The following is a 25,442-nucleotide window of genomic DNA, read 5'->3' on the forward strand; positions in this document are numbered from 1 at the left end:
CATAGTAGGAGAAGCTTTAAAGATCTCTTTTGGGCATTCTTGTTTTTCATAGTTAATTTTTTTTTTTTTTTACTGAAGAAGCCTATTTTATTAAAAGTTTTATGGGTAGACTTAGACTTCCCTGGTTGCGCAGTGGTTAAGAATCTGCCTGCCAGTGCAGGGGACACGGGTTCAAACCCTGGTCGAGGAAGATCCCATATGCCACAGAGCAACTAAGCCCGTGCGCCATAACTACTGAGCCTGCACTCAAGAGCCCACCAGCCACAACTACTGAAGCCCACACGCCTAGAGCCTGTGCTCCGCAGCAAGAGAAGCCACCGCAATGAAGAGTAGCTCCCGCTCGCCGCAACTAGAGAAAGCCCGTGCAGCAAGGAATACCCAATGCAGCCAAAAAAATATATATAAATAAATAAGTTTATTTTAAAAAAATGTTTTATGGGTAGACTTGAATTCTTTTTAATGCTGTGTGTTGAACATAATGGACTTTGTAGAGGGTGACTCTTTTGTTCTTATAGGTATTGATGGACTGATTCTTTATGATATTGTTAGAATCTTTCTGAAGTATTTCACTGTGTATTTGAAGCTCTCTATATACAGTAATCAAAACCTGGTGATGAAATGTTATAGCTTACACCCACCAAACCCTAGAAATTTAGCATTTAGGCCCCAGGAGGGCTCTTTTAACTCTCTCCCCCTATATGAATTTGACATAGGATAATGTGAGATATGGCCCCAACACTGGGCAAAGTGACATGCTATAAAAGAATGGTTCCTTAATTATAATAGTTAAAATTTTTCCAGGAGTTTAAAATACTCCTAAGTACATAATTTAACTGTTACTTCGTTCACTTGAAAAATGAAATCCTTTTTGGCAGGCCATTATAAAGTCTTTAGATTTTATACTTTTTGAAAAGAGTAATTGTGAGTCCTGTATTTGTTGAAAGTAAACTATGCTGGATAGAGTAAGTCAGGATTTTTCCATTTTCTGTAAGGATTACATCAAGTAAAAACAATTCTGTTTAGATATTTTTGAAATTGTTAGAAGGGTTTTGAGGGATATTGAAAAGGCTTCACATTTAATTATGTATCACATGGCCAAAATTGAAAAAGCAATCATTAAAAGTTGAGTTCTAGCAGAAATAGGTAGGTTATTGGATGGTCCAAAATCGGACTCATTTGCATGTGGGGGGTGGGCATGAGTGGGTGTGAGTGTGTGTATTTGTACTCATACACATATGTACTGGCAAAATTTGGTAATTGATTATGCTGGCTTCTCAGATCAGAGAGGAAAGGATAGATTCTTAGATGTTGGAACTACTGAAAATAATTTATAAAAATACTTTTCTGTCCATGCCTCACTCCATGTGCCAAATGAAATTTCAGAAAGACTAAGGATTTGCCTGTAAATAATATATATACAGAAAAATATACGGGTGAATATTTAATCTCAGGTAGTTATAACATTGCCAAATGACATTTAAAAAAAAAAAGATCAATCTGTACAGCAAAAACAAAACCCCATCGATTATAAGCAGAGAGAAGAGTTGAGCATGAAGCTGGCAAGTCATATGTAATATATGTGATTTGTTCTTCAGACTCAAGGTAAAAAGTTAGTCACCTATATATCACTGTACAAGAAGTCCTTTGCCTCCCTCTCAGGCATTCCCTTCCGCACTTACCTTGTCTACCTGTTGAAATTCCCAGAGGTATTGTCATTCCTCTTTAGTAAACAAGCAGAGAACTGGAACCTCCCTCTTAAGCCCCCGAGTGCTGTTGCCTGTTGTTGCCACAGGGTGTTGCTATTGAAGCTTGATCCTGTGCAGCCCCTTGATGTCTGCTCAGCGGTGAAGCTCTTAACTGGTCCAGAAGTTTGCACAGACTTCACTGGGGGCACATGGGGCCTCTTAAAGGCTTTTAGAGTTCATATAATCAGAAGTTCTGCTATTGTTTCCCACTTTACAGCCATTGTACCAGGGTTATAGGATATGAAGGAGCAATGAGCATCATTCATTCATTCGACAAATATTTACTCAGCACCTGCTATGTGCACCAAATACTGTTTTATGAATTGGAAATAATAATAGTGAACAAAACAAAACAAAAAATTCCTGCCATAATGCAGTCTACATTCCTTCTGAGGATTGGGTGGAGGAAGAGTAACAGTGGCAGAGACAGACAGTAGATAAGATTAAGTGTGTATGCTATGACACATCTCACAGAAAGGCCTATGCATGAAGTCCTGACCTCTTTTAATTATTTTGTATTTATTCTATGTGGGACATCAATATGAATGGTAACAGTAAGTGTATCAAAGAAGAGAGGCTGAGTACTTGATGTATTTAAAATTATAGTTTGCTGATGACTTCTCACTAGCTTGTATAGGCACTTTGTGGCCACACTGTATACAGTGGTGCATCATGCAGCTATTAAAAATGTTAGTATAGACATATATTTATGAACATGGAGAGATGTTTATTATAAGTGGAAATGCAGGTTAGGAAATGATACATTTAGTATGATCACGGTATCTTATCTGATTGGTAAATTAGGGGGTAACTGGCCCTACTGATGCCCTTTGTCAGCATAGCAGCTAGCTAGTCTTTCCACAGCCATGAGTGATTTCTTCATGGAATAAGTTGTGCAGGGGCTCACCCCTGAGGGAGAGCTCTTTTTCTTTCTAGTGCTAACATGTCCACCTCTGGGGCTATTTAGCAAGCCCATTTGTCCAGCACACCTAAAGCTTCTATTAGTAATGACAGTAATATTTTATTCTTTGTTTTGTTTCTCAACTTGTTCATTTGGCAGGGAAGTGGTTATCAGTTTTTGGGTGCTCTCTTTGGACACCTTATACTTATAAGCCTATTTTGTTTAGTTTTACATATATTTTTATTATTTTTCCATATACATATATAGGAAGAAGTCTGGGAAAATATGCATCATAGTTTTCCAAGAGGTTTGTAGAATTAGAAGATTTTTGCTCTTTTTTTTCTTGTCTGTACTTTTGAATTCACTGGAATTATTAGATATGTAATTAAGAAATAGTTAAGCATTTTAAACCTCTGAAAAATATAGCCTGGTCTGACTTTCCCTGTAGAAGAGTTAGTCATCTTTTTACAAGGGAAGAAGCTGGACCTGAGTAGATATGTTTCCACCTACAGAGCTTGGTGCTTGAGTCTAGAACTTATGGTAGGCAAAAATATATTACTTTTCTAAAGTCTCTGACTTGTCATTTCATCACATATGTCAGAATAATTGCCTTTTATCCTTAAATTGTGTTAGGCAATTTGCATGATTTTTTTTTTTTTGCGGTACACGAGCCTCACTGCTGTGGCCTCTCCCGCTGCGGAGACCGGGGCATGAACCCACGGGACCTGCATCGGCAGGCGGACTCTCAACCACTGCACCACCAGGGAAGCCCCCAATTTGCATGATTTTTAAAAGTTTGTTACAGCATTTAATTGAGGTCAACTGGATTCTGTATTTTTCTTTCCTACTTGCAAAGTATAGCTGTTTGCTAATAAGCCTGTTTATTTTTTTGGTTTCTTTTAGTATCCCTTGCCTTTAGAAAAGGAGCTACTCTAGATTCCTACCATCCTTCCTGTTTATCATAGTGATAATAGTACCCTTATATGTATATAGTACCCAGGTTTGTCTGTATTTGAAATCATAGGATGTATTTATTGAAAGGGGAAAAGACATAAAGAAAATGTTTCTAAAGTGCTAGTTTTTATATCCCCACTTCTCTATACTAGTAGAAAAAAATTGTATTGTTTCTCTTGATATTAAAATTGTAAAAGAGTAAATATGCTACATAATTAAATTATTATAGTTTGACCATGCTTTTTAAAAATTTACATTTTTAATTTTTATTTTGATCATGAAATATTTCAGACCACAAAAAAAGATACTGAGAATAAAATAAAGAATTTCTGCATACTCACTTTGCAACTTAATAAACAAAAGTTTACAAATACAATTAAGTCCCTGTGTACATTGTTTTAATTCCCCATCCACCTCCAGTTTGGTGTTTATCATTCTTGTGCATATGTTAATATATTTACTGTCTGTATATGTATATCTAAAGAATAGAGCATACTTTTAAATGTTTTTTTAAAACATAAAGTTTTAATTTTATATGAAACATTCATATATTGCTAGTAAGAATGTAAAATGATACAGCTGCTTTGGAAAACTGTTTGCCATTTCCTAAAAAAATTGAACAGTTACCATACAACTCAGCAGTTCTCATAGGTATATGCCAAAGAGATATGAAAACATATATCCACACAAAAACTTGTACACAGATGTTCATAGCAGCATTGCATTATTCAAACTTAGCCAAAAAAACCACAAAGAAAACCCCACCCAAATGTTCATCAGCTGGTGAATGGATAAATAAAATGAGGTATATCTGTAGAATGAAATATTATTCAACATTGTAAAAAGGAATGAAGTACTGATACCTGCTTCAACATGGATGAGCCTTGAAAACATTATACTAAGTAAAAGAAGCCAGTTACAAAAGACTGTATATTTTATGATTTCATTTATATGTGAAGTCCAGAAAACGTATAGAAACAAAGTAGATTAGTGGTTGTCTAGGGGGAGAATGGGCTGTGATTTCCCATGGTTAGGGATTTGTTTTTAGGATGATGAAAATGTTCTAAAATGAGATAGTGGTGATAGTTGCACAACTCTGTGAATATACTAAAAACATTGAATTGTACACTTTAAATGGTGAATTGTATTGGGATGTGCATTATATCTCAATTTAGCTGTTTTAAAAGTTCATGTGAATGTTATATATAAGCTTTTTAAACTCAGCATAAGCCAAACAAATCATCATTTTGAGATTTACAGATTTTTGGACAGTTCAGTTCTTTATAACTCATTTTCACATTCTGTTATATGAATTTACTGTATTTTCTTAATCCATTTTCCTTTTTGCTCTTAAAAAAATGCTTCAGTGAGCAGTTCACTCCATGTTTCCTTATATTGTAACACATTTTTAAGGCTTTCTTTGAAGTAAGAATTTGGTAGAATTATTGATCATTTGAAATTTATTTAGTATTTAATTATTTAGAAGACATTTTATTGGTGTACCTCAGCACATTTAATTATACAACTTAAAATTGAAATTAATAAAAGTACTCATTGTCTGAAATCTTTCTGTGCAACTTTTATATTTGGCAAAAGAAAAGGTAAGACTTCTCAATCTTAACTACTGCGCCTTTCTTGGTATTTTTATTTTATTTTATTTTACTGTAGTTGAACTGAAGTATAGTTAATGTAAAATATTGTTAGTTTCAGGAGTACTACATAGTGATTTGACATTTGGGTGCATTATGAAATGATCACCATAATAATAAGTCCAGTAACCATCTGTGCCCATATCAAGTTATTACAGCATTATTAACCGTATTCCTAATCCTGTATTTTTATCTCTGTGGCTTATTTATTTTAAAACTGAAGTTTTAAAATATTCCCCTGATCTATTGCCCCCCCCAGCCCTGCCAAATCCCTCCCTTCTGACAACCACCCACATTTGTTGAGTCTGTTTCGATTTGTTTCATTTTGTTTTGTGTTTTAGATTCTATGTATGAGTGAGTTCATGCAGTATTTGTCTCTTTGAGTTATTTTACTTAGCATAATATTGTTTATATCCATCCATGTTGTCACAATGGCAATTTTATTTTTTTCATTTTTTTAGAATATTACTGAGTAATATTCCATTACATACATGTATATACACACACCACATCTTCTTAATCCATTCATCTTTTGCTGGGCGCTTTGATTGCTTCCATATCTTGGCTTTTATAAATAATGCTGCAGTGAACATTGAAGTACATATATCTTTTAGAATTATTGTTTTTATTTTCTTTGGGTAAATACCCAGAGTGAAATTGCTGGACCACATGGCAGTACTATTTTTAATTTTTTGAGCAACCTCCATACCATTTTCCATAGTGGCTTACCAATTTACAGTTTCACCAGCCGTTCACGAGAGTTCACGTTTCTCCACATCCTTGCCAACACATGTTATTTGTTGTCTTTTTCATGATAGTCATTCTGATAAGTGCGAGGTGGTATCTCATTGTGGTTTCGATATGCACTTCCCTGGTGATTAGTGATGTTGAGCATCTTTTCATGTGTCTGTTGGCCATCTGTAGGTCTTCTTTGGAAAAATGTCTATTCATTTCCTCTGCTCATTTTTTAAATTGGGTTGATGGCTTTTTTTGACGTTGAGTTATATGAGTCCTTGGTGTATTTTGGATATCCCTTATCAGATATATCATTTGCAAATATCTTCTCCCATTCAGTAGGTGGCCTTTTTGTTTTGTTGATAGTTTCCGTCACTGTGCCAAATATTTTTAAATTTGATGTAGTCCCATTTGTTTATTTTTGCTTTTTTTTCCCTTGCCTGAAGAGACATATCCAAAGAAAACTACTAAGACTGATGTCAGAGAGCATTCTGCCTATGTTTTCTTCTAGGAGTTTTATGGTTTCAGGTCTTAACATTTAGGTCTTTAATCCATTTTGACTTTATTTTTGTATATGGTGTGAGAAAGTAGTCCAGTCTGATTCTTTTGCATGTAGCTCTCCAGTTTTCCCAACACCATTTATTGAAGAATTTATTTCCCCATGATATATTCTTGCCTCCTTTGTCATGGATTCATTGATCATATAAGTGTGTTGTTCATTTCTTGGCTCTTTATTATGTTCCATTGATCCATGTGTCTGTTTTATGTCAGGACCATACTGTTTCGATTACTGTAGCTTTTTAGCAGTTTGAAATCAGCTAGTGTGATATTTCCAGCTTTGCTCTTCTTTCTCAAGGTTATTTTGGCTATTTGGGGTCTTTGTGATTATGTACAAATTTTAGAATTATTTGCTTTAGTTCTGTGAAAAATGCCATTGGTATTTTGATAAGGATTGCATTGAATCTGTAAATTGCCTTGGGTAGTATGGTCATTTTAACAATATTCTTCCAATCCAAGAACACAGGACATCGTTGTTTTCAACTTCTTTCTTCAGTTCTTGTAGTTTTCTAACTATGGGTCTTTTACCTCATTGGTCAGATTATTCCTAGGAATTGTATTCTTCTTAATGCAATTGTAAGTGGGATTATTTTCTTAATTTTCCCTTCTGATAGTTTGTTGTTAACATATAGAAAAGCAACATATAGTATATTATTTGCAAACAGTGACAGTTTTATTTCTTCCTTTCTAATTTGGATTCCCCTTATTTCTTTATCTTGTCTGGTTGCTGTGGGTAGGACTTCCAATACTCTGCTGAATAAAAGTGGCAAGAGTGGGCATCCTTGTCTTTTTTCTGATCTTAGGAGAAATACTTCCAGCTTTTCACCATTGAGTATGAGGTTGGCTCTGGGTTTTTCATATGTGGTCTTTATTACTTTGAGGTATGTTTCCTCTATACCCACTTTATTGAGTGTTTTTATCACAAATGGATTTTGAATTTTGTCAAAAGCTGTTTCTATTAAGATGCTCGTATGATTTTTATTCTTCACTTTGTTAATGTGGTGTATCGCATTGATTGATTTGTGGTTGTTGAACCATCCTTGCATCACTGGGATAAATCCCACTTGATTGTGGTGTATGATCCTTTTACTGTATTGTGGAATTTGGTTTGCTAATATGTTTTTGAGGGTTTTTGCATCTATACTTATCAGTGATATTGGCCTATAATTTTCTTTTTTTGTGTGATTTCTTTGTCTGGTGTTGATATCAGGATGATGCTGACCTGGTAGAATGAGTTTGGAAGCATTCGTTCCTCTTCAGTTTTTTGAAATAGTTTGAGAAGAGTAGATGTTAACTCTTCATTAAATATTTGATAGATTCACCTGTGAAGCCCTCTGGTCCTGGACTTTGGTACTTTGGTTTCTTGGAGGGTGTTTTTGTTTGTTTGTTTGAATTACTGATTCAATTTTATTACTGGTAATTGGTCTGTTCATGTTTTCTTTTTCTTCCTGATTCAGTCCTGGGAGATTGTACATTCTAGGAATTTATCCATTTTTCCTAGGTTGCCCCTTTCACAGGCATACAATTGTTCATAGTAATTTCTTATGATCCTTTGTATTTCTGCATTGTCAGTCATAACTTCTCTTTTATGTCTGATTTTATTTGGGCCCTCTCTTTTTTTCTTGTTGAGTCTGTCTAAAGTTTTATCAATTTTATTCATCTTTTCAAAGAACTAGCTCTGAGTTTCATTGATCTTTTCTATTGTTTTTTTAGTCTCTCTTTCATTTATTTCTGCTCTGGTCTTTATTTTCTTTCTTCTATTAACCTTTGCGTTTTGTTGGTTCTTCTTTTTCTAGTTCCTTTAGGTATAAGTTTAGGTTGTTTATTTGAGAGTTTTCTTGTTTCCTGAGCCCGGCTTCTGTTGCTATAAACTTCCCTCTTAGAACGGCTTTTGCTGTGTCCCAAAGACTTTGGATCATTATGTTTCCAGTTTCATTTGTCTCCAGGTACTTTTTAAATTTTTTCTTTGATTTTTTTTCAGTGGCTCATGGTTATTTAGTAACATATTGTTTAGCCTCCATGTGTTTGTGTTCTTTGCAGTTTTTTTCTTGTAGTTGATTTCTAGTCTCATACCACTGTAGTCAGAGAAAGATGCTTGGTATGATTTCATTCTTAAATTTATTGAGAGTTGTTCTTTGACCTAGCATATAATCTCTCCTGGAGAATGTTCCATGTGCACTTGAAAAGAATGTGTATTCTGCTGTTTTTGGATGAAATGTTCTATATATGTTTGTTCCATCTGCTCTATTGTGTCATTTAGGCCAGTGTTGCCTTATTGATTTTCTGTCTGTATGATCTGTCCATTGATGTAAATGGGGTGATAAAGTTCCTTACTATTATTATATTACTGTCAATATTTCCATTTCTGTTTGTCAATATTCGCTTTATGTATTTAGCTGCTTGAATGTTGTGTGCATAATTTACAATTGTTGTATCTTCTGTTGGATTGATCCTCTATCATTATGTAATGTCCATCTTTGTCTCTTGTTACAGTCTGTTTTAAAGTCTGTTTTATCTGATATACATATTGCTACGCCAGCTTTCTTTTTGTTTCCATTTGTATGGAACACACACCTTTTTCCATCCACTCACTTTCAGTTGGTATGTATCTTTCCATCTAAAGTGAGTTGTTTGTATGCAGCATGTATATACGAGTCTTGTTTTTTAATTTATTCTGCCACCCTGTGTCTTTTGATTGGAGCATTTAGTCCATTTACATTTAAAGTAATTATTGATAGGTTTGTACTTACTGCCATTTTGTGAATTGTTTCTGGTTGTTATCATAGTTCTTTTTTGTTCCTTTTTCCTTTGATCTCTTGTGATTTGATGACCATCTTTAGTGTTACATTTGGATTCTTTTCTCTTTTTTGTATGTGTATCTATTGTAGGTTTTGGGGTGGGTTTTTTTAGTAAATCTATTTATTTATTTTTGGCTGCGTTGGGTCTGCATTGCTGTGCACAAGCTTTCTCTAGTTGTGGTGAGTGGGGGCTATGCTTCATTGTGGTGCGCAGGCTTCTCATTGCAGTGGCTTCTCTTGTTGTGGAGTACAGACTCTAGGTGCATGGGCTTCAGTAGTTGTGGCACACAGGCTCAGTAGTTGTGGCTCGCAGGCTCTAGAGCACAGGCTCAGTAGTTGTGGTGCACGGGCTTAGTTACTCTGCGGCATATGGGATCTTCCTGGACCAGGGCTCAAAACCATGTCCCCTGCATTGGCAGGCAAATTCTTAACCACTGCGCCACCAGGGAAGTCCTTATTGTAGGTTTTTGATTTGTAGTTAGCATGAAGTTTATACATATCAACATATAGATATATATCGAGACATATACATATATATATAATCATATGTATATTTTTTGACTTGATGACTTCTTTTTTTATTAACTTATTTTATTTACATACTTGGCTGCATTGGGTCTTCATTGCTGTGCACAGGCTTTCTCTAGTTGAGGCAAGCGGGGCTACTCTTTGTTGCGGTGCATGGGCTTCTAATCGCTTTGGCTTCTCTTGTTGCAGAGCACGGGCTCTAGGCATGTGGGTTTCAGTAGTTGTGGCACACGGGCTTAGTTGCTCCACGGCATGTGGGATCTTCTAGGACCAGGGCTCGAACCCATGTCCCTTTCATTGGCAGGTGGATTCTTAACCACTGTGCCACCAGGGAAGTCCCAACTTGATGACCTTAAGTTCAAAAACATTCTAACCCCCTTACATTTCCCTACATACACTTTTAATTTTTTTATGTCATATTTTACAATTTTTTCATTTTTTGTATCCCTTAATTACTCTTGTGGTTGTAGATGAATTTACTATTTTTGTCTTTTAACCTTCCTACCAGCTTTGTAAGTAGTTGATCTACTACCTTTACTGTATATTTGCTTTTACCAGTGAGATTTTTCCTTTCATAATTTTTGTATTTCTAGTTGTGGTCTTTTCTGCTTAGAGAAGTCTCTTTAACATTTCTTGTAAAGCCAGCTTAGTGGTGCTGAACTCTTAGCTTTTGTTCATTTGTGAAACTCATCTCTCCTTCAAATCTGAGTGATATCTTTGCTGGCTAGAGTATTCTTGTTTGTAGGTTTTTTCCTTTAATCACTTTAAACATATTGTGCCATGTTCTTCTGGCCTGTAGAGTTTCTGCCAAAAAGTCAGCTAATGGTCTTACAGGAGTTCCCTTGTGTGTAACTGGTTGCTTTTCTCTTGCTGCTTTTATGTCTTTCTTGGTATTTATTGTTATGCAAGACATCCTTATTTTTGTGTGTGCTTATCTCTTATAGAAAAGGCCACAAATGAGTACAACACTACAGAAGATTGGAGTCTTATTATGGACATATGTGACAAAGTTGGAAGCACTCCTAATGGGTAAGATGCCCAGTCATGCCCACTGAATGTCTAGGAACTTAATAATCTGTGTCTCTTATCCTGATGTAACTTTGGAAGGAAAATGGGATTTTTACTACTTCCTTTTGGGGGATAAAAGTAAAGACATGCTGGTGGCTGGATTTATGTGGTTAACCTCATCCTGAAAGAACAAATGAAAAGAATTGACCAAAAATTTGAAATATTAAAACACATAATTAAAGCCTTGTTACAGCAGGGACACACGTTAACAATGAATAGACTTAATTATTTAGGGAATTCCCCTGTGACTTAGACATGTTTAATAATGAAGTAGGTAAATATAATAACATAAAACATATATACTAAAAAGACCTTTCAATAATGAATAGGTAAATGCAATAAATCATAATGAAAAAATGAATATAAATAATGGTGCTTTGGGGATGGAATGGAGCAGTCAAGCTGAACTGATTATACGTTAGAAGTTTAGAAGACTGATGAAAGCATTTGTTTTAACATTACAGCTTTTCAAAGTGCATTCATGCATGTTTATACTTAAATCTTTTGAGACTGTATATCTTGCTAGTTTTTTTTCCCACAAGATAAGAATTTGCTGTGTGAAAGCTCAGTCTGTCTTGAAGAAATGAAAAGGTAATTTATATGATATTGTTCTCTTGTGTTGACTGACCTTTTTGGAAATGATTCGGCTCTTCATTTTTGATTTTGGAATGTACAACCTTTGCAACAAGTTTTCTTTTTCTTTTTTTTTTTTAAGTTCTACAAGTCTATGAGCAAAACATTGTGTAAGATCATTTTATAGATTGAGTCCTTTAATGAAGTGACATTTGCAGGTGTATATATAAGGTATTCTGCTACCAAATAAGTTTAAATTTAAAAGTAAATGTTTGAATTGAAATTCTGAACACTTAACCTTCTTCATTTTTTTAGAGCAAAAGATTGCCTAAAAGCCATAATGAAAAGGGTAAATCATAAGGTTCCTCATGTTGCTCTGCAGGCGTTAACTGTAAGTGAAAGTCATGTTATTATTTGACCCAAATTTTAAATGTGTATTTATTTCAGTTAAGTAAGATAATATCTCAACATTTATATATTGATTTTTATTTTAATTAATAGCTTCTTGGGGCTTGTGTGGCAAACTGTGGAAAGATATTTCATTTAGAAGTATGTTCCCGTGATTTTGCAACAGAAGTACGTGCTGTGATAAAAAATAAGGTAAATTTTAAAAAGAGAAGAAATTTGTCATTAAAAAATATATATGCTGTGTTATTTTAACTATATAAAGCATTAATAGAGCTGTATAGTAAGGGAAATCATTTTAAATAGATTTGAAATGAAAAAAACTTTCTGTTCTAAAATTTGTTGTTTGCATTTGTAGCACCAAAAACTGTTTTCCTCCCCAAATCATATATATTAGTGATAATAGCTGATCTTTATTGAGGGTTAGCAGTCACTGCTTTAAGCATTTTATGTATGCTACCTTTTTTAAAGCTCTTAACAACCCTTAGAAGTTAGATTCCCTTATCATTCCTATTTTATAGATGCAGAAACAGACTTAAGAGAAGTTAAGTAACTTGTCTAAGGTTATGCAGCTACTAAGTGGCATAGTTGATGTTCATATTCAGGTTTCTGTGACTTCAGAGTCCAAACTAACTACCATTCTGTCCTGATTCCCATTAGAGATGGTGAGCAAAGGGGCCCTTTATTTTAGAGCAGGGTGGAGAGGGTCTTCTTGATGGGGTTGTTATTAATTTATTTCTGTTAGAAGCTGTGAAGCACTGTTCTCATGCTATTAGTGGCAAAAATATCAGAATTTTAGTTTAGTTGATATGAAAAGCTTAATCTAATATTGAGAATATTAAGAAAACATAAAAGAAATAACCTCTGAATATAATAGATTCACTGTCATTGTATAAGGCATAAACGTTGATGTTCAAAAAGGGTAATTTTCTGGGCTTCCCTGGTGGTGCAGTGGTTGAGAGTCCGCCTGCCGATGCAGGGGACACGGTTTCGTGCCCCGGTCCGGGAAGATCCCACATGCTGCGGAGTGGCTAGGCCTGTGAGCCATGGCCACTGAGCCTGCGCGTCCGGAGCCTGTGCTCCGCAACGGGAGAGGCCACAACAGTGAGAAGCCCGCATACCACCAAAAAAAAAAAAAAAAAAGTAATTTTCCAAGAAACAACTGTATATTAAAATGTAAATAAGCATTTATCAAGTGCTCATTTAGGCTAAGGATTGCTAGACTTTTGTTGATGTTCATAAAATTAGAGAATTTTGGTGGTAATTCTTTGTTAAATAATTCAGGTACTTATTTTAACAATTTTTTTCTTTGCCTTTCTTTAAAAGGCTCATCCTAAAGTATGTGAAAAACTGAAATCTTTAATGGTGGAGTGGTCAGAAGAATTTCAGAAGGACCCTCAGTTTAGTCTGATATCTGCAACTATTAAATCTATGAAAGAAGAAGGAATTACTTTTCCTTCAGCAGGTTCTCAGGTAAGAGATCATTCAGACTCATGGTTGACCCTATACTATTTCGAAGATATATACCTTGGGTAAAAGCTGGAAAGGTTTATCTTAGTCATCATTGCTCACCTGCACTCTACATGAGTCTGTGTAGCATAGTGCCTTATATTGAGTAGACATTGTAATTGTCAAGTGAATTACTTCTACAAATGAGAACTTTGAGAAGTGAATCATCCATAAATAATCTGTTTAATGCTACTCTGAATGTAGAGTCATGCAAAAGGCATAGATGTGTGAGAGAGCCCTTATGTTCAAGAAATTTATAGTCAATTTGGAGGGTAACTATATACATGTGAAAAATAACTAGTTATAATTGACAAATATGGATGAGGGATACACAAGCTAGATGCCAGGAGGGAGAGGTTAACTACAGATTGGGATGGTGAAGAAGGTGAAGAGTAGAATTTTTAGGCTGGAATGTATTTCAGTATGTAGAGAGGAGTAAAGAGGTCATCAAGGAAGGAATGACATGAACCAGTTCATGGACTTGAGAAAGCTCAAGACCTGTTTGTTGAAGAATGAATATGCCTGGAGTGAATAGTGTAGTTTACATATAAGATGGGGTGAACTATAAGATGAGAAATTTATTTGGGGATGTAGGGGGTAGCTTTAGTAGGACAGGGGTGGGAGCAGGGATGATGAGTCACAGAGTAGGTTGTTTTTTTTAGTCTGTGGGAGAAAAACACTGTGTCTTGGCTTTTGCTCTCAGTGCCTCTTCTTTTCCAGGATGTGGGCTAGGCAAAGAGACTAAGAAGTACTGTATATTTTTTTTAAATTTTGGACTGTAGACTGAAGACACAAAAAGAACCTTTATAGCTGACCAGGCCTAAGGGTTCAAGGTAGAATTTTGAGATAAAAACCTTATAAGTAACAAAAGTCTAGCATTTTCCTGCTCTGTCCTTTCTGCAGGTCATTCTCAAAAATCTGTGTTAAAGAACTGGTTGATGGTTCAGAATCCTGGACATCTATCTCTGTCTTCCATGCCTTTAAGTTTAACCATGACCTTCCTTAGTCCTCTGCTATGCCTGAAGAGCCACCACCATTCAAACACAATGAGTAGTAAAAGGGGGCTTAACGTGTATGCCTAGAGCTGCACCTTTTGTCTGCGTCCTCCCTCCTCTTCTCTTCAGTCATTATCATGGCTTCTTGCTTCTACTGCTCGCATAGCCCTGTGCCTCTAGCAGTATAGCACCTCTCACTGAATGAGAGACCTTGGACCACTGAGATCAGGAAGTGCAATCAGGAAAGATTCATATTTAAGTACTTTCTGTATGCCAGGTTCAGTGTCAGATACTAAGGTTTATGCAAAATGTAAGCTGGTTCGTGCCCTTTGTGATTTTTTAATGTTTTCTTGAAAATTCTGATGTTCTGTTTTAGTGCTTGAAAACAACTACTTAATATTATCACAAAGACCTTCACTTTTAAGTGGAACTTAATTAACTTTTTAATTAGCATGAGCGAATAATCATAGAGCTTGTGTTTTCCTTGAAAAGGTAGTTGTGTTCATTTTACTCATACATTACAGACTGTCTCAGTTGCTGCCAAGAACGGTACGTCATTGAACAAAAACAAAGAAGATGAAGATATAGCTAAAGGTAAATAAAGGATCATGCACGTGTAATTTAGTGTTGCTAATCTAAAAACTAGTGGAGTCTGAAAAGTAAGAGAAACAATTGACAAGATATAAGATTAATTGAACTCATAAGCGTTGTCAGTAACATGTATTTAATGTCCTACCTTTGACGAGATTACATTTCACCTTTTCTTTAATGCCAAAGTTATGAGTCAAGCACAGAAATATGTTCATGACTTGTCCTATATGGAAAGCTACCCATATTATAATGTCACAATCTGTTTGCTGTAAAAATAATAGCTGCTATATATGACAGACTGTGATAATAAGGAATGAGCAAAAACTTATTTTAAAAAATGTCATGGTTCTCTGCCCTGTCCCCTCTCCCCTTCCTGCCCCCACAAAGGCTAATTGTTTAGCGTTCAACTGGACAAATAAGATATTCACTTGATTTATTCTTATTAAATAGTATATTATGTAATATTTCTTATTAAAGTTTTAAAAAATAAGAATTAATTCTGGCTGTCTTGTTTTTTGTATTTTAATTTTTCAAACTAGCTATTGAATTATCATTGCAAGAGCAGAAGCAGCAGCACACGGAGACAAAATCTTTATATCCATCTGCAGAAATTCCATCAAATAATAAAGTTGCAAGGAAAGTGAGAGCTTTATATGATTTTGAAGCTGTGGAGGACAATGAACTCACCTTTAAACATGGTGAAATTATTATTGTTTTGGATGACAGGTATGTTTTAAATATTTCTGGAATATTTTGAAGTTATTAAGTATAATACCCTTAATTTAGAATGCTGGATATTCAGCTTTTGACTTTGGTGTATTTAAATCATACTAGAACCTTTTCTACCTTAGTTATTTTTTTCTCAAACTAGACTGGGTAGTGTGAGTTTCTTATTCTTTTGTTAAATTTGGTAATAAAGTATTCTTTAGATCTTGGATTAAAAATGTATTAAATAATATTGTTTATTATCACAATTGGGAAACAGAAATATTCAGTCATCTGAATGCATTTACGTTAGGAGTTGTATATACTAAAATTACTGGCAAAGAAAACTTTAGGAAGAGATATAGTTATATTACCTTTGATCAGTGCAACCAAAAACTATACTCAGCTCCTCCGCAATTCTTAATCTGCTACTGCCTCTCCCTCACAATTTCTCTATCACTTAAAGTTGTAATAAAGAATAGATCTGTCTGTATTGGGCCTAAGTCTATTTTACTTTGCTTTTAAAAGAAAATGATGAAATTTAGCAAGAGTGAGACCTAATAGCTTGTTGCTATGAAGAGAGATTGCAAATGTATTTGGTATCCATTATAAATAACTTAGTAAGGATACATTAGTGTATTTTTAAATGGGTAGATACACAAAATCGTTTTACTTTGCTACAGTAAATATTTATTGAGAAATAAGCTGTGTTTATAATAAAAAAGTGACCGAGGGCACAGTTCTTTCTTCATGAAACCTAGAATAAAGTAAGGGAGTTAAAGTTAGAGGTAATTAGGTGGGATGCAGATTGTGAATGCCGTAAGAGGTAACGTTGGGGTCCAGAAGAAAGCAGAATCACACCTGGTACAAGCATCTAGGAAAGAAGGCTTATCCAGGGGGTCTATTTCAGGTGTTTGGAAAGGAATAGACAAAATTATCATTTCCAGATTCTGTGGCTGTCCATTTACAAGGTCCAAGAGAATCAATGATCAAACTGTTAAAACTGATAAGAGTTCATCAGGTTGTTGGATATAAGCTCAGTATACAAAAATCAGTGGTATGCTTTAATCACAACTATTTAGAAAATGTAGAAAAAAATGTCATTCTCTATAGTCACAAAAATTATAAATGATTGAGGAATAAATAAACCTAACAAAGGTACATAAGGACTTTATGGAAAAAATTATAAAATTCTTTGAAAGATACAAAGGAATATAAATATATGTAATATATTTATGTAAATATAAATGGAGAGAGATACCATGTTTATGGTGAAGAAACCTTAATATTGTAAAGATTTAATTTTTCCAATGTTAATGCATAAACAGTGCATTTCCAATTAAAAGCCCAATAAGACTTTTTTTTTAGAGAACTTGAAAACATTTTAATTTTAACATTAATATGGAATTGTGAAGGTATACAGTAACATAGAGAAGGTACTTTCCCTGCCAAGTATCAAGGCATATTAACAAGCTGTAGTAAATAAATACATAGACTGTTGCAACAGGATGGAATCCAAAGATAGGCTCATGAAAGATAGCAGCTTGCTGTTTGAAAGATAGGCTATCATAAATCAGTAGAAAAATTGGTGTACTATTAAGTAAATTTTGCTGGGATGAATGGTTTTTTATGCAGTGTAAATAAAATTTGATTCACCTTCACACAGTACATAAAATTTCATGCCAAACAAATTAAAGAACTAAACGTGGGAGAGGGATATAAAGGAAAACCTGAAACTATTAAACAAATATATAGGAGAATAGGAGTTCAAGGATAGAGAAAGATTTCTTTTTTAAAAAAGTGTAGGGACTTCCCTGGTGGTGCAGTGGATAAGACTTCATGGTCCCAATGCAGGGATTTGATCCCTGGTCAGGGAACTAGATACCACATGCATGCCGCAAATAAAGAGTTCACATGCCACAACTAAGGAGCCCACCTGCCGCAACTGAGGAGCCCATGTGTCGCAACTAAAGGAGCCCACGTGCTGCAACTAAGGAGCCCGCCTGCTGCAACTAAGACCCAGCACAACCAGATAAATATTTTAAAAAATAAAAAAAAATTAAAAAGTGTAAACCATAAAAGGTTGCTAAATTTGATTATAGAAACAGAAAACAACATGCAATAAAAGAAAACTGTAAGCATATGTTAAAAGACAGTGACAGTTTGAGAGAAGGTATTTGCATAATGCAGACAAACAAATGCTAATCAGAATATGTACAGAACTCCTACATATCCATGAAAAGAGACAAATGACCCAGTGGAAAACGAAAAGTGCACAGAAGGTATGAACGAGCAGTTTACAGAAGAGGCATTTTGGATGCTCAGAAGAGCACAGCAGTGAGAGATGATTTCTCCTGTGTGACATCATGTGTTGATTGGACAGTTAACACGTGTGAGCAGAAATGACATTCTCACACACTGCTGAGGGAAAGGAGGATGGTGAATTGCCACAACCACTTTAGGGAACATTTGGCAATACTAGTAACGTGTTCTGTGGCCCTGCAAGTGCATGTCTGTGAATAAGCTAGAGAATTGTTGCATGTACGCCCTAAAATCTAGAATGATTATTGCCCCAATCCTCATAAGGGTGAAAGACTGGAAATAACCTAAATGTCCGCCTGTATGGGGATGGATAAATCAAATATGCCATGTTTGTGTGATGGATCTTTAAAAGGAATAAGCAAGAGCTGAAAGTATTGACATAAAATTTAAAAGATCTATAATGACTAGTATTTATATCTATAGAGCTGACTATAGATATCTATAGGTATATAGATATCTATAGATATATATTTATATCTATAGAGTTTACTATATAGATATTTATATCTATAGAGTTTGCTGTATAGATATTTATATCTATAGAGTTTACTATATAGATACAGTAAAAGAATAATAAATACACTTGAAGGAAGGTGACATACCAACTTGATAGTGGTGGTATGAAAGATGGATGTGAGTTTGGGACTTGGGGATGTTGATAAAGGAAACTTCAGTGTTATTTATAATGTTTTGATTTTTTTTAAGGCCCAGAATCAAATATGACCAGTTGCTGATTGGTTCTAAATTTAAGTATGGGAGTATGGATGTTTTGTTTTATTTGTGCTTTTTTATAGTTCCTATTAAGTTTAAGAAGAACTGCATTTAAATATAGTGGGATTTGAGCTGGTATTTTCAAAGTAGGCTAAATTTAATTTTTATCTTAATTACTTTTGACATTAGTGTACTGAAATGTAGAGTAACAAGTGACATTTTTGTACTGTATTTTCAGTGATGCCAATTGGTGGAAAGGAGAAAATCACAGAGGAATAGGACTCTTCCCATCTAATTTTGTAACCACTAATTTAAACATAGAACCTGAGGCAGGTAAGTTAAGTCTGAGGGAAGGTTAAATCTATTGAAGTTTTTTTAAACTTGAATTTTGTGGTTCAGTTTGAAATATAAAGTAGATTGGCATTTAACTCTTGTTTTAAATCATTTATTTATAAGCAGTACAGTTTAACATACTGCTTACCAAATTAAGGCATTAACTTATCCCAGGTCAATTCCAAGAGTTATTTCCTTATCGTTATATTTTAAATCCTTTGAGAGCTAATGTACAGAGGTACAATTAAGGCATAAAATAAGCTGTGCTTGACCATGTAAATATTTAAATCAATGTAATTATAGTTTTAAGAGGCAGTATGTGTTTGTTCAGTACAAACAAATATTTGTTTTATTCATCGCTGAAGCACAGTATCAAAGCGGGCCGGGGGTGGGGTGGTGGTTGGGAGAACTGGTTGACAAGTGCTGAATGTGATTACAGGGGTTAGGAGTACGCCTAAGTTTTAGACTTTTCCTCAGCTTGATTTGATCCTAGCGAACTCAGAACAATAACAAAGTCATGTAATCAAGGCAGTAGGTCCCTAGTTCAGATCTTTTGAACTTCACTCAGTTTTGCAGCCATAGACCGTTCCCCTCAGCTGCTGCCAACCATACAGGGAAAGCTTCCATTTGTTAGGCAGGCAGGGAGTTGGGGGGAGCTGGGTGTAAAGAATAGCTGATGATAACACTGATGATGGTGAGGATCAAAAATAGAATTGCTCAGTGGTGTTTAAGCACTCATTTGTCAGGTGTTAAGCCAAATCTTTTGCTTGCACTATTTCGTTTAATGTTCATAAGTCTGTGAGGTAGGTACTTTTGTTACCTCATTTTACAGATAAGGAAACTGATGCTGAGGTTATGTGGCTAGTAGGTGACAGCCAGGATACTAAAGTCAGCCAGTCTGCCATTAGAATGTACTTGTACTAACTGACTCACTGCTGGACATACTGCTTCTAATGCTTATAGTTCTAGAGAAAGAACTTAAATTGAAAGCTCTCTGCACTGTGTGTAACATCATCTTTGTATGGGTGGGGTGATGCATTCAATTAAAATGAAGTGTAGAGAGATGAATACTGAGTACTCTGCCACTATTTATACTTTTTATTCCTCTAGTCTGACTCTCTAAGTAGGTATGAAAATTGGAGACACTAGTTTTAATAACTTGATAGACCATGCTCAGGGAATCCTATACTATGGTGATTTCCCCTTGGCATAGGCTAGAGAGATTGAGCTGCAGTTTTAAAAGGAAAAAATATTTGGGGTTTTCAGTAAGTCCTCATGTTATGCTGAGCTCTGCTCCTTAGGGCATATTTGAAAGTTAGCCAAATATTTGAAATAACTGTTGGGACTTATAAGTTCTTTGGTTATATAAATTTTGATTATAATTTTTTTTACTAAAATTTACTTTATTAAAATATAGTACATTATAGCAGTACTCCAGTGAGCATTTAAATAGTTTTTTGTATATGTATGTTTGTAAGTTATTTTTCAGCCTTCTTTTTCCTAGGAAAAGTTTTTGTTTTGTGTTGCTTTAACCGTTATCAAAGTTAGGTTGAAATCAAGTCTATTTTTTTGTACATATAGAAAATAATTTTTTATAGCAAGGAAAGAGTGTAGAAGGAGTTCATAGATTTAACTCTGAAATTAGCTAATTAGATAATACTCTGTCTACTCTCTCATATATATATATTCACCCTAGTGATAACACTCAGTTCTCAGGAAAGTGTCTGTAATGACAGTTCCCATGAATTGCTTACTTGTTCCTCTATAATGTAAGTTCCATCAGGGCAGGGATTCTTATCTGCTTTATTCATTTGTGTATTTCCAATGCCTAGAACAATGCCTGGCACGTAGTAAGGGCTAAATAAATGGTTGTGGCATGAATGAGTGAACATACGTAATAATTTATATTGATTATGAAATGTGATGATTATTTAAAGGGTTTCCATTTTCTTATGGATAATCACAGGCTACTTATAAATTAATGACTAAAATACCAAAGTAAATACTAAGGAACTTAAAGTTTACTTTGTTTCCATAGCAGCTGTGGACAAATTGAATGTAATTGATGATGAAGAGGAGGAAATTAAGAAATCAGAGCCTGAGCCTGTTTACATAGATGAGGTAGGATCCTTCTTTTGTTTAATGGTTAAACTGTTGAGACTTAAAATGTATTATCCTTGAGAACACTTGGAAAGAGTAATTTTTATTATCATTGAAATTAAAACTCTTTGTAAAGTGTCCTGTTACTTTTTTAGGATAAGATGGATAGAGCCCTGCAAGTACTGCAGAGTATAGATCCAACAGATTCAAAACCAGACTCCCAAGACCTCTTGGACTTAGAAGGTGAATATTAGGGATTAATGTCATTTAATGTTTTAGCTATTTATAATGTCTTAAATTTCTTCTGCCTTGGGTTGCTTCCAGAGTTTAGAAATCTCTGGTGGGAAATAGACTGGTGTAGTAAATGAGTAAACATATTACTTAGAAGATGTTGCTATAAAACTGCCTATCCTGTCCAGTGAAGAAGTCTTTGCTTTTCTGTAATATCACTAGTGAAATTTGCAGTCCAAAAAAGGACAGAATTAGAAATAACAGCATATTAATTGAGTCAAAATGTTCAAAACTCTTATTCCTCTTTTAATTCTCTTGTGTCATAATTTTAAATGTCAAAATTATACATGATCTGTGTTAACTTTGTAATGCAGTTATTTGATGCATGCTGATGTGTCTTTTTAGTCTCTAAGAAATCTGAAACAATTAAAACAAATGTCTTTATGCCTTTTTTAATCCATTGGGAGAAAAATCTCTGTGATAAATGGATAAATGTTATTAAATTTTTTTATGGAAGAAAGCCTGGTTATGAATATATAATATTGTGCTATTGTATCAGTGTTTACATTTGGAGATATATAAAATGTTTTATTTTGAAATGGCTTAAATAAATGAAAAATGTTCATATCTAATCTGTACTTAATTACATATTTTATACACTGTGACTCAAATTCCTTTTACTTTAGCTAATAATAGTTTTCTAGGTATTTTTAAGATTTTTGAGGTAACTCCAAATTTCAGTCTGCAAACTTAGTACTTCCAGAGAACATGGTGGGATTTCTGTTCTGATTTTGACTTTGCCTTGGTCACATGATATTAATGTTGGTGCTGAATAGTATTAAATTTGGTCTTTTATAGTCCCTTATCTAGCATAAACTTAATTCTCTTTGTATTTTGCATGGTGTTGCATATGGTGCTCTGTTGTTCAAAATTGTTGAAATTGACTTAAACTTGTTTTTAGTTTCAAGATTTTAAAATATTTTTGTATTTACAGATATCTGCCAACGGATGGGTCCAATGATAGATGAAAAACTTGAAGAGATCGATAGGTGAGATTCTTCATGCAGGAAATAACAAATATAGTTTTCCTAAGTTTACTTGTTTTTGGCAGAACTTTAAGCTAGGGAGTTTTTGTGGAACTGTTCCAATCTTTTGAAATTGTTTCTCAGTTTCCAAAACTCTTACAAACTAATAGCAGAATGGTACTTTTGATTTTGGTGCAGTTTTTTTCATGGCAATATATTACATGCAGAATGATAGACTCCAGCTCTTACAGTGCCAGTCTTCCTTTTCCTACTTGGGCTGGAGTTGAGAGATAATGAGTTGTGAAGAATAAAGCACAAAAATGGGAATAGGGATCTTAGGCAAGCATTGTTTTGTTATATAATGAGAAGTAGTATTTGTAAAACTTTCAAATGAAATTTCCTATGTGTTTGTGACTCTAAATCCAGTGTATATACCTTCTGTTCTCATTTTTTGTTCCCTGTATTTCTGTATCTCTGTTGTCCTTTTAATTTCATTATCCCATCTAGTCTTATACTTCCTTAGAAATAGTAGCCCTGAAAGACAGACTGTCAGGGTTTTGAACTTTTAGCTTAGTTTTGCTCCTTCTCTTATTCCTCAGAGCTTTCTGTCTGAAGTCAGAGGGGGCAGCCATAGTGAACGGCAGACAAGGAAGAAGGCTTTAGTGTTCCACCATCCTCCCTTTCTGTTTACTGAACTTGTGTAAAAACAGCACAAGAACAGGAACTACTTTACTTCTTATCTGCCTTTACCAGAGAAGAGTAGTAGCAGCAAGATTTTTTCTAGTCACTGAAGATTATAATCTTTGTTCCCTGAGACTTTTTTTTTGTAAATTTGTTGTATTTTCTACAGAAATGAAAAATAAATCCCTGTCGCAGTAAATGAAATGATGGTAGCAGTTGCATCACATTTTATTGGTCTTATTTTGGAGAAAGCATTGAATATCTACCTATACATCTGTTACTTTGGTTTCATTGAAGGCATGTTAATGGTCAGTGAATAATCAAATGGGAAAGATTAAAAAGAAAGATAGTATTATCTTAGGTGTGGTTAGGGGTGCAATTATTATAAACCTTTCTGGAGCCTAAACATAGTCTATATCTTTTAACCCAGCAATACTAAATACATAGGGATATATGCAAAGATTTACCTCTTAGAGTGTTCTTCACAGTGTTATTTATAACAAACTTGAAAGTAACTAAAATATCTCTTTTTTTTCCCCTTAATTTTTATTTATTTATTTTTGGCTGCATTGGGTCTTTGTTGCTGTGCGCGGACTTTCTCTAGTAGCAGTGAGTAGGGGCTACTCTTTTTTTTTTTTTTTTTTTTTTAGGGGCTACTCTTTGTTGCAGTGCTCAGGCTTCTCATTGCGGTGGCTTCTCTTGTTGCAGAGCACGGGCTCTAGGTGCGCGGGCTTCGGTAGTTGTGGCTCATGGACTCTAGAGCGCAGGCTCAGTAGTTGTGGCACAGGGGCTTAGTTGCTCCGCGGCATGTGGGATCTTCCGGGACCAGGGCTCGAACCTGTACCCCCTGCATTGGAGGTGGATTCTTAACCACTGCGCCACCGGGGAAGCTCTAAAATGTCTTTCAATGTGAAATTGGTTTAAAAAGTATTCTACATACATACATTCTGCAATAAAAAGCATTACCACTGATAAATATCTATTGACATGGAAAGATGTCATGCTATATAATGAAAAAAAAACCGAAGATATGACAGTATAATTTTATTTTTGTTGATAAAAAAGAATATCTTCAGAGAAAAAGGTCTAGAACAATTAAAAATTAGAGTGATATTTTCTGATACGAGTTAATTTTTTGAGTGAAAGCTCACCTGTTAACCAGTTCTCTCTTCAATTTCAGTTCCTGAATGGGCCAGCTGGCATTTTCCATTCCATGCCCGCTAACTGCAGATGCATCTCCTGTTCTGGAAAATGCTTGCTGTTCTGCAACAAATTTTTATTGACTATTTACCTTTGTCAAACATTCAGAGATGAATAAAATATTGCTTCTTCCCTTGAATGGATCATTGTCAGTTTGTTTTTCCTTAAAAGAAAAACAACTTTACTGTCAGAATTTAAAATTTTACATTCATTTCTGTCTGTCATTGTACAGAATGAAATTTGGTAGCATTTATCACACTAGGAAATTATATTGTGTAAACAATATAAATTAACCCCAAAAAAGTGTACAGAGCTATTGAAGAGAGATCCATAGCTTGAACTTAACTATGTTCCAGGCTGTTCTAACGTTCTTTCCTTCTACCTTCCGAAAACCGTTTTCTACCACCTTAATCAAATTACCCTCTTCATTCTTCCCTTGTGTACCCTTCTCGTTCCTTTCACTTGCCTTAATTCACACTGTCCCACTGACCTGACTTAGTCTTCCTTTTTTTGCTTGGCCTCTCCATCCTTCCTCAGGTGCCAGCTTAAGTCCCAGCTTCTCCCTAAAGCCTTTTCAGTCAAATTAATCCCCTCCTCTAAACTCTTCTGTTCCCTACCTATTTCATTTAATTTTGCATTCAAATGTATGCTGTCTTACATCATTTGCTATTTTTCAGGTACTTAGCCTTGTCTCCCTAGTAAGTTGCAGTCTTTCTGAAGGAGAGGACCACACCTTCTGCCTAATTTCTCTGTCCCAGGATAGTGTTGGGCACAGTTTAGTAAAAATTTGTTTCTTTGGTATTATGTCTCAAATCCTGGAAGGTGATCTCAAATGTGCTCAGTCATCCTGCCCTTCTATGTTCTTCTGGTATTCATCAGTATACTGGGTTATGTGGACCAATTGCCTATGGTTACTTCTTAGTCACAAATTTGTCAGCATGGACACTAATTTCTGGAGCTTCCTGTATGATTTATAACTGGTATTTCTGAAAATAGAGTTTGACCTCCTTTATACAGTCACACATGCAAGAGAGGAAACAGCACTTTTTGTTTGTTTGAGACATAACAGTCTCTGATAGAGGAAAGGTGACAAGTCCTGACAGGACTCAATCCAGGTCATGTATT

At 34.8% G+C, this 25,442-nt stretch overlaps 1 protein-coding gene across 2 annotated transcripts in view; it reads left to right on the plus strand.

Moving 5' to 3' along the window:
* STAM2 (signal transducing adaptor molecule 2) overlaps positions 1-25,442 on the plus strand; it is a 48,566-nt gene that overhangs the window by 17,511 nt on the left and 5,613 nt on the right. Inside the window, exons 2-11 of one of the 2 annotated variants that reach the window (XM_029225870.1) lie at positions 10,813-10,897; positions 11,825-11,900; positions 12,011-12,109; positions 13,241-13,387; positions 14,943-15,012; positions 15,549-15,735; positions 18,986-19,080; positions 21,119-21,201; positions 21,336-21,423; positions 22,406-22,460. In XM_029225870.1, coding sequence (XP_029081703.1) covers positions 10,813-10,897; positions 11,825-11,900; positions 12,011-12,109; positions 13,241-13,387; positions 14,943-15,012; positions 15,549-15,735; positions 18,986-19,080; positions 21,119-21,201; positions 21,336-21,423; positions 22,406-22,460 — 985 coding nt within the window. The remainder of the gene's footprint in view (positions 1-10,812; positions 10,898-11,824; positions 11,901-12,010; positions 12,110-13,240; positions 13,388-14,942; positions 15,013-15,548; positions 15,736-18,985; positions 19,081-21,118; positions 21,202-21,335; positions 21,424-22,405; positions 22,461-25,442) is intronic. The other variant, XM_029225871.1, reaches the window with a different exon arrangement.

This window comes from Monodon monoceros, unplaced genomic scaffold (genome assembly GCF_005190385.1).
Source record: "Monodon monoceros isolate NGI ecotype Baffin Bay Population unplaced genomic scaffold, NGI_Narwhal_1 Super_Scaffold_16, whole genome shotgun sequence".
NCBI lineage: Eukaryota > Metazoa > Chordata > Mammalia > Artiodactyla > Monodontidae > Monodon > Monodon monoceros.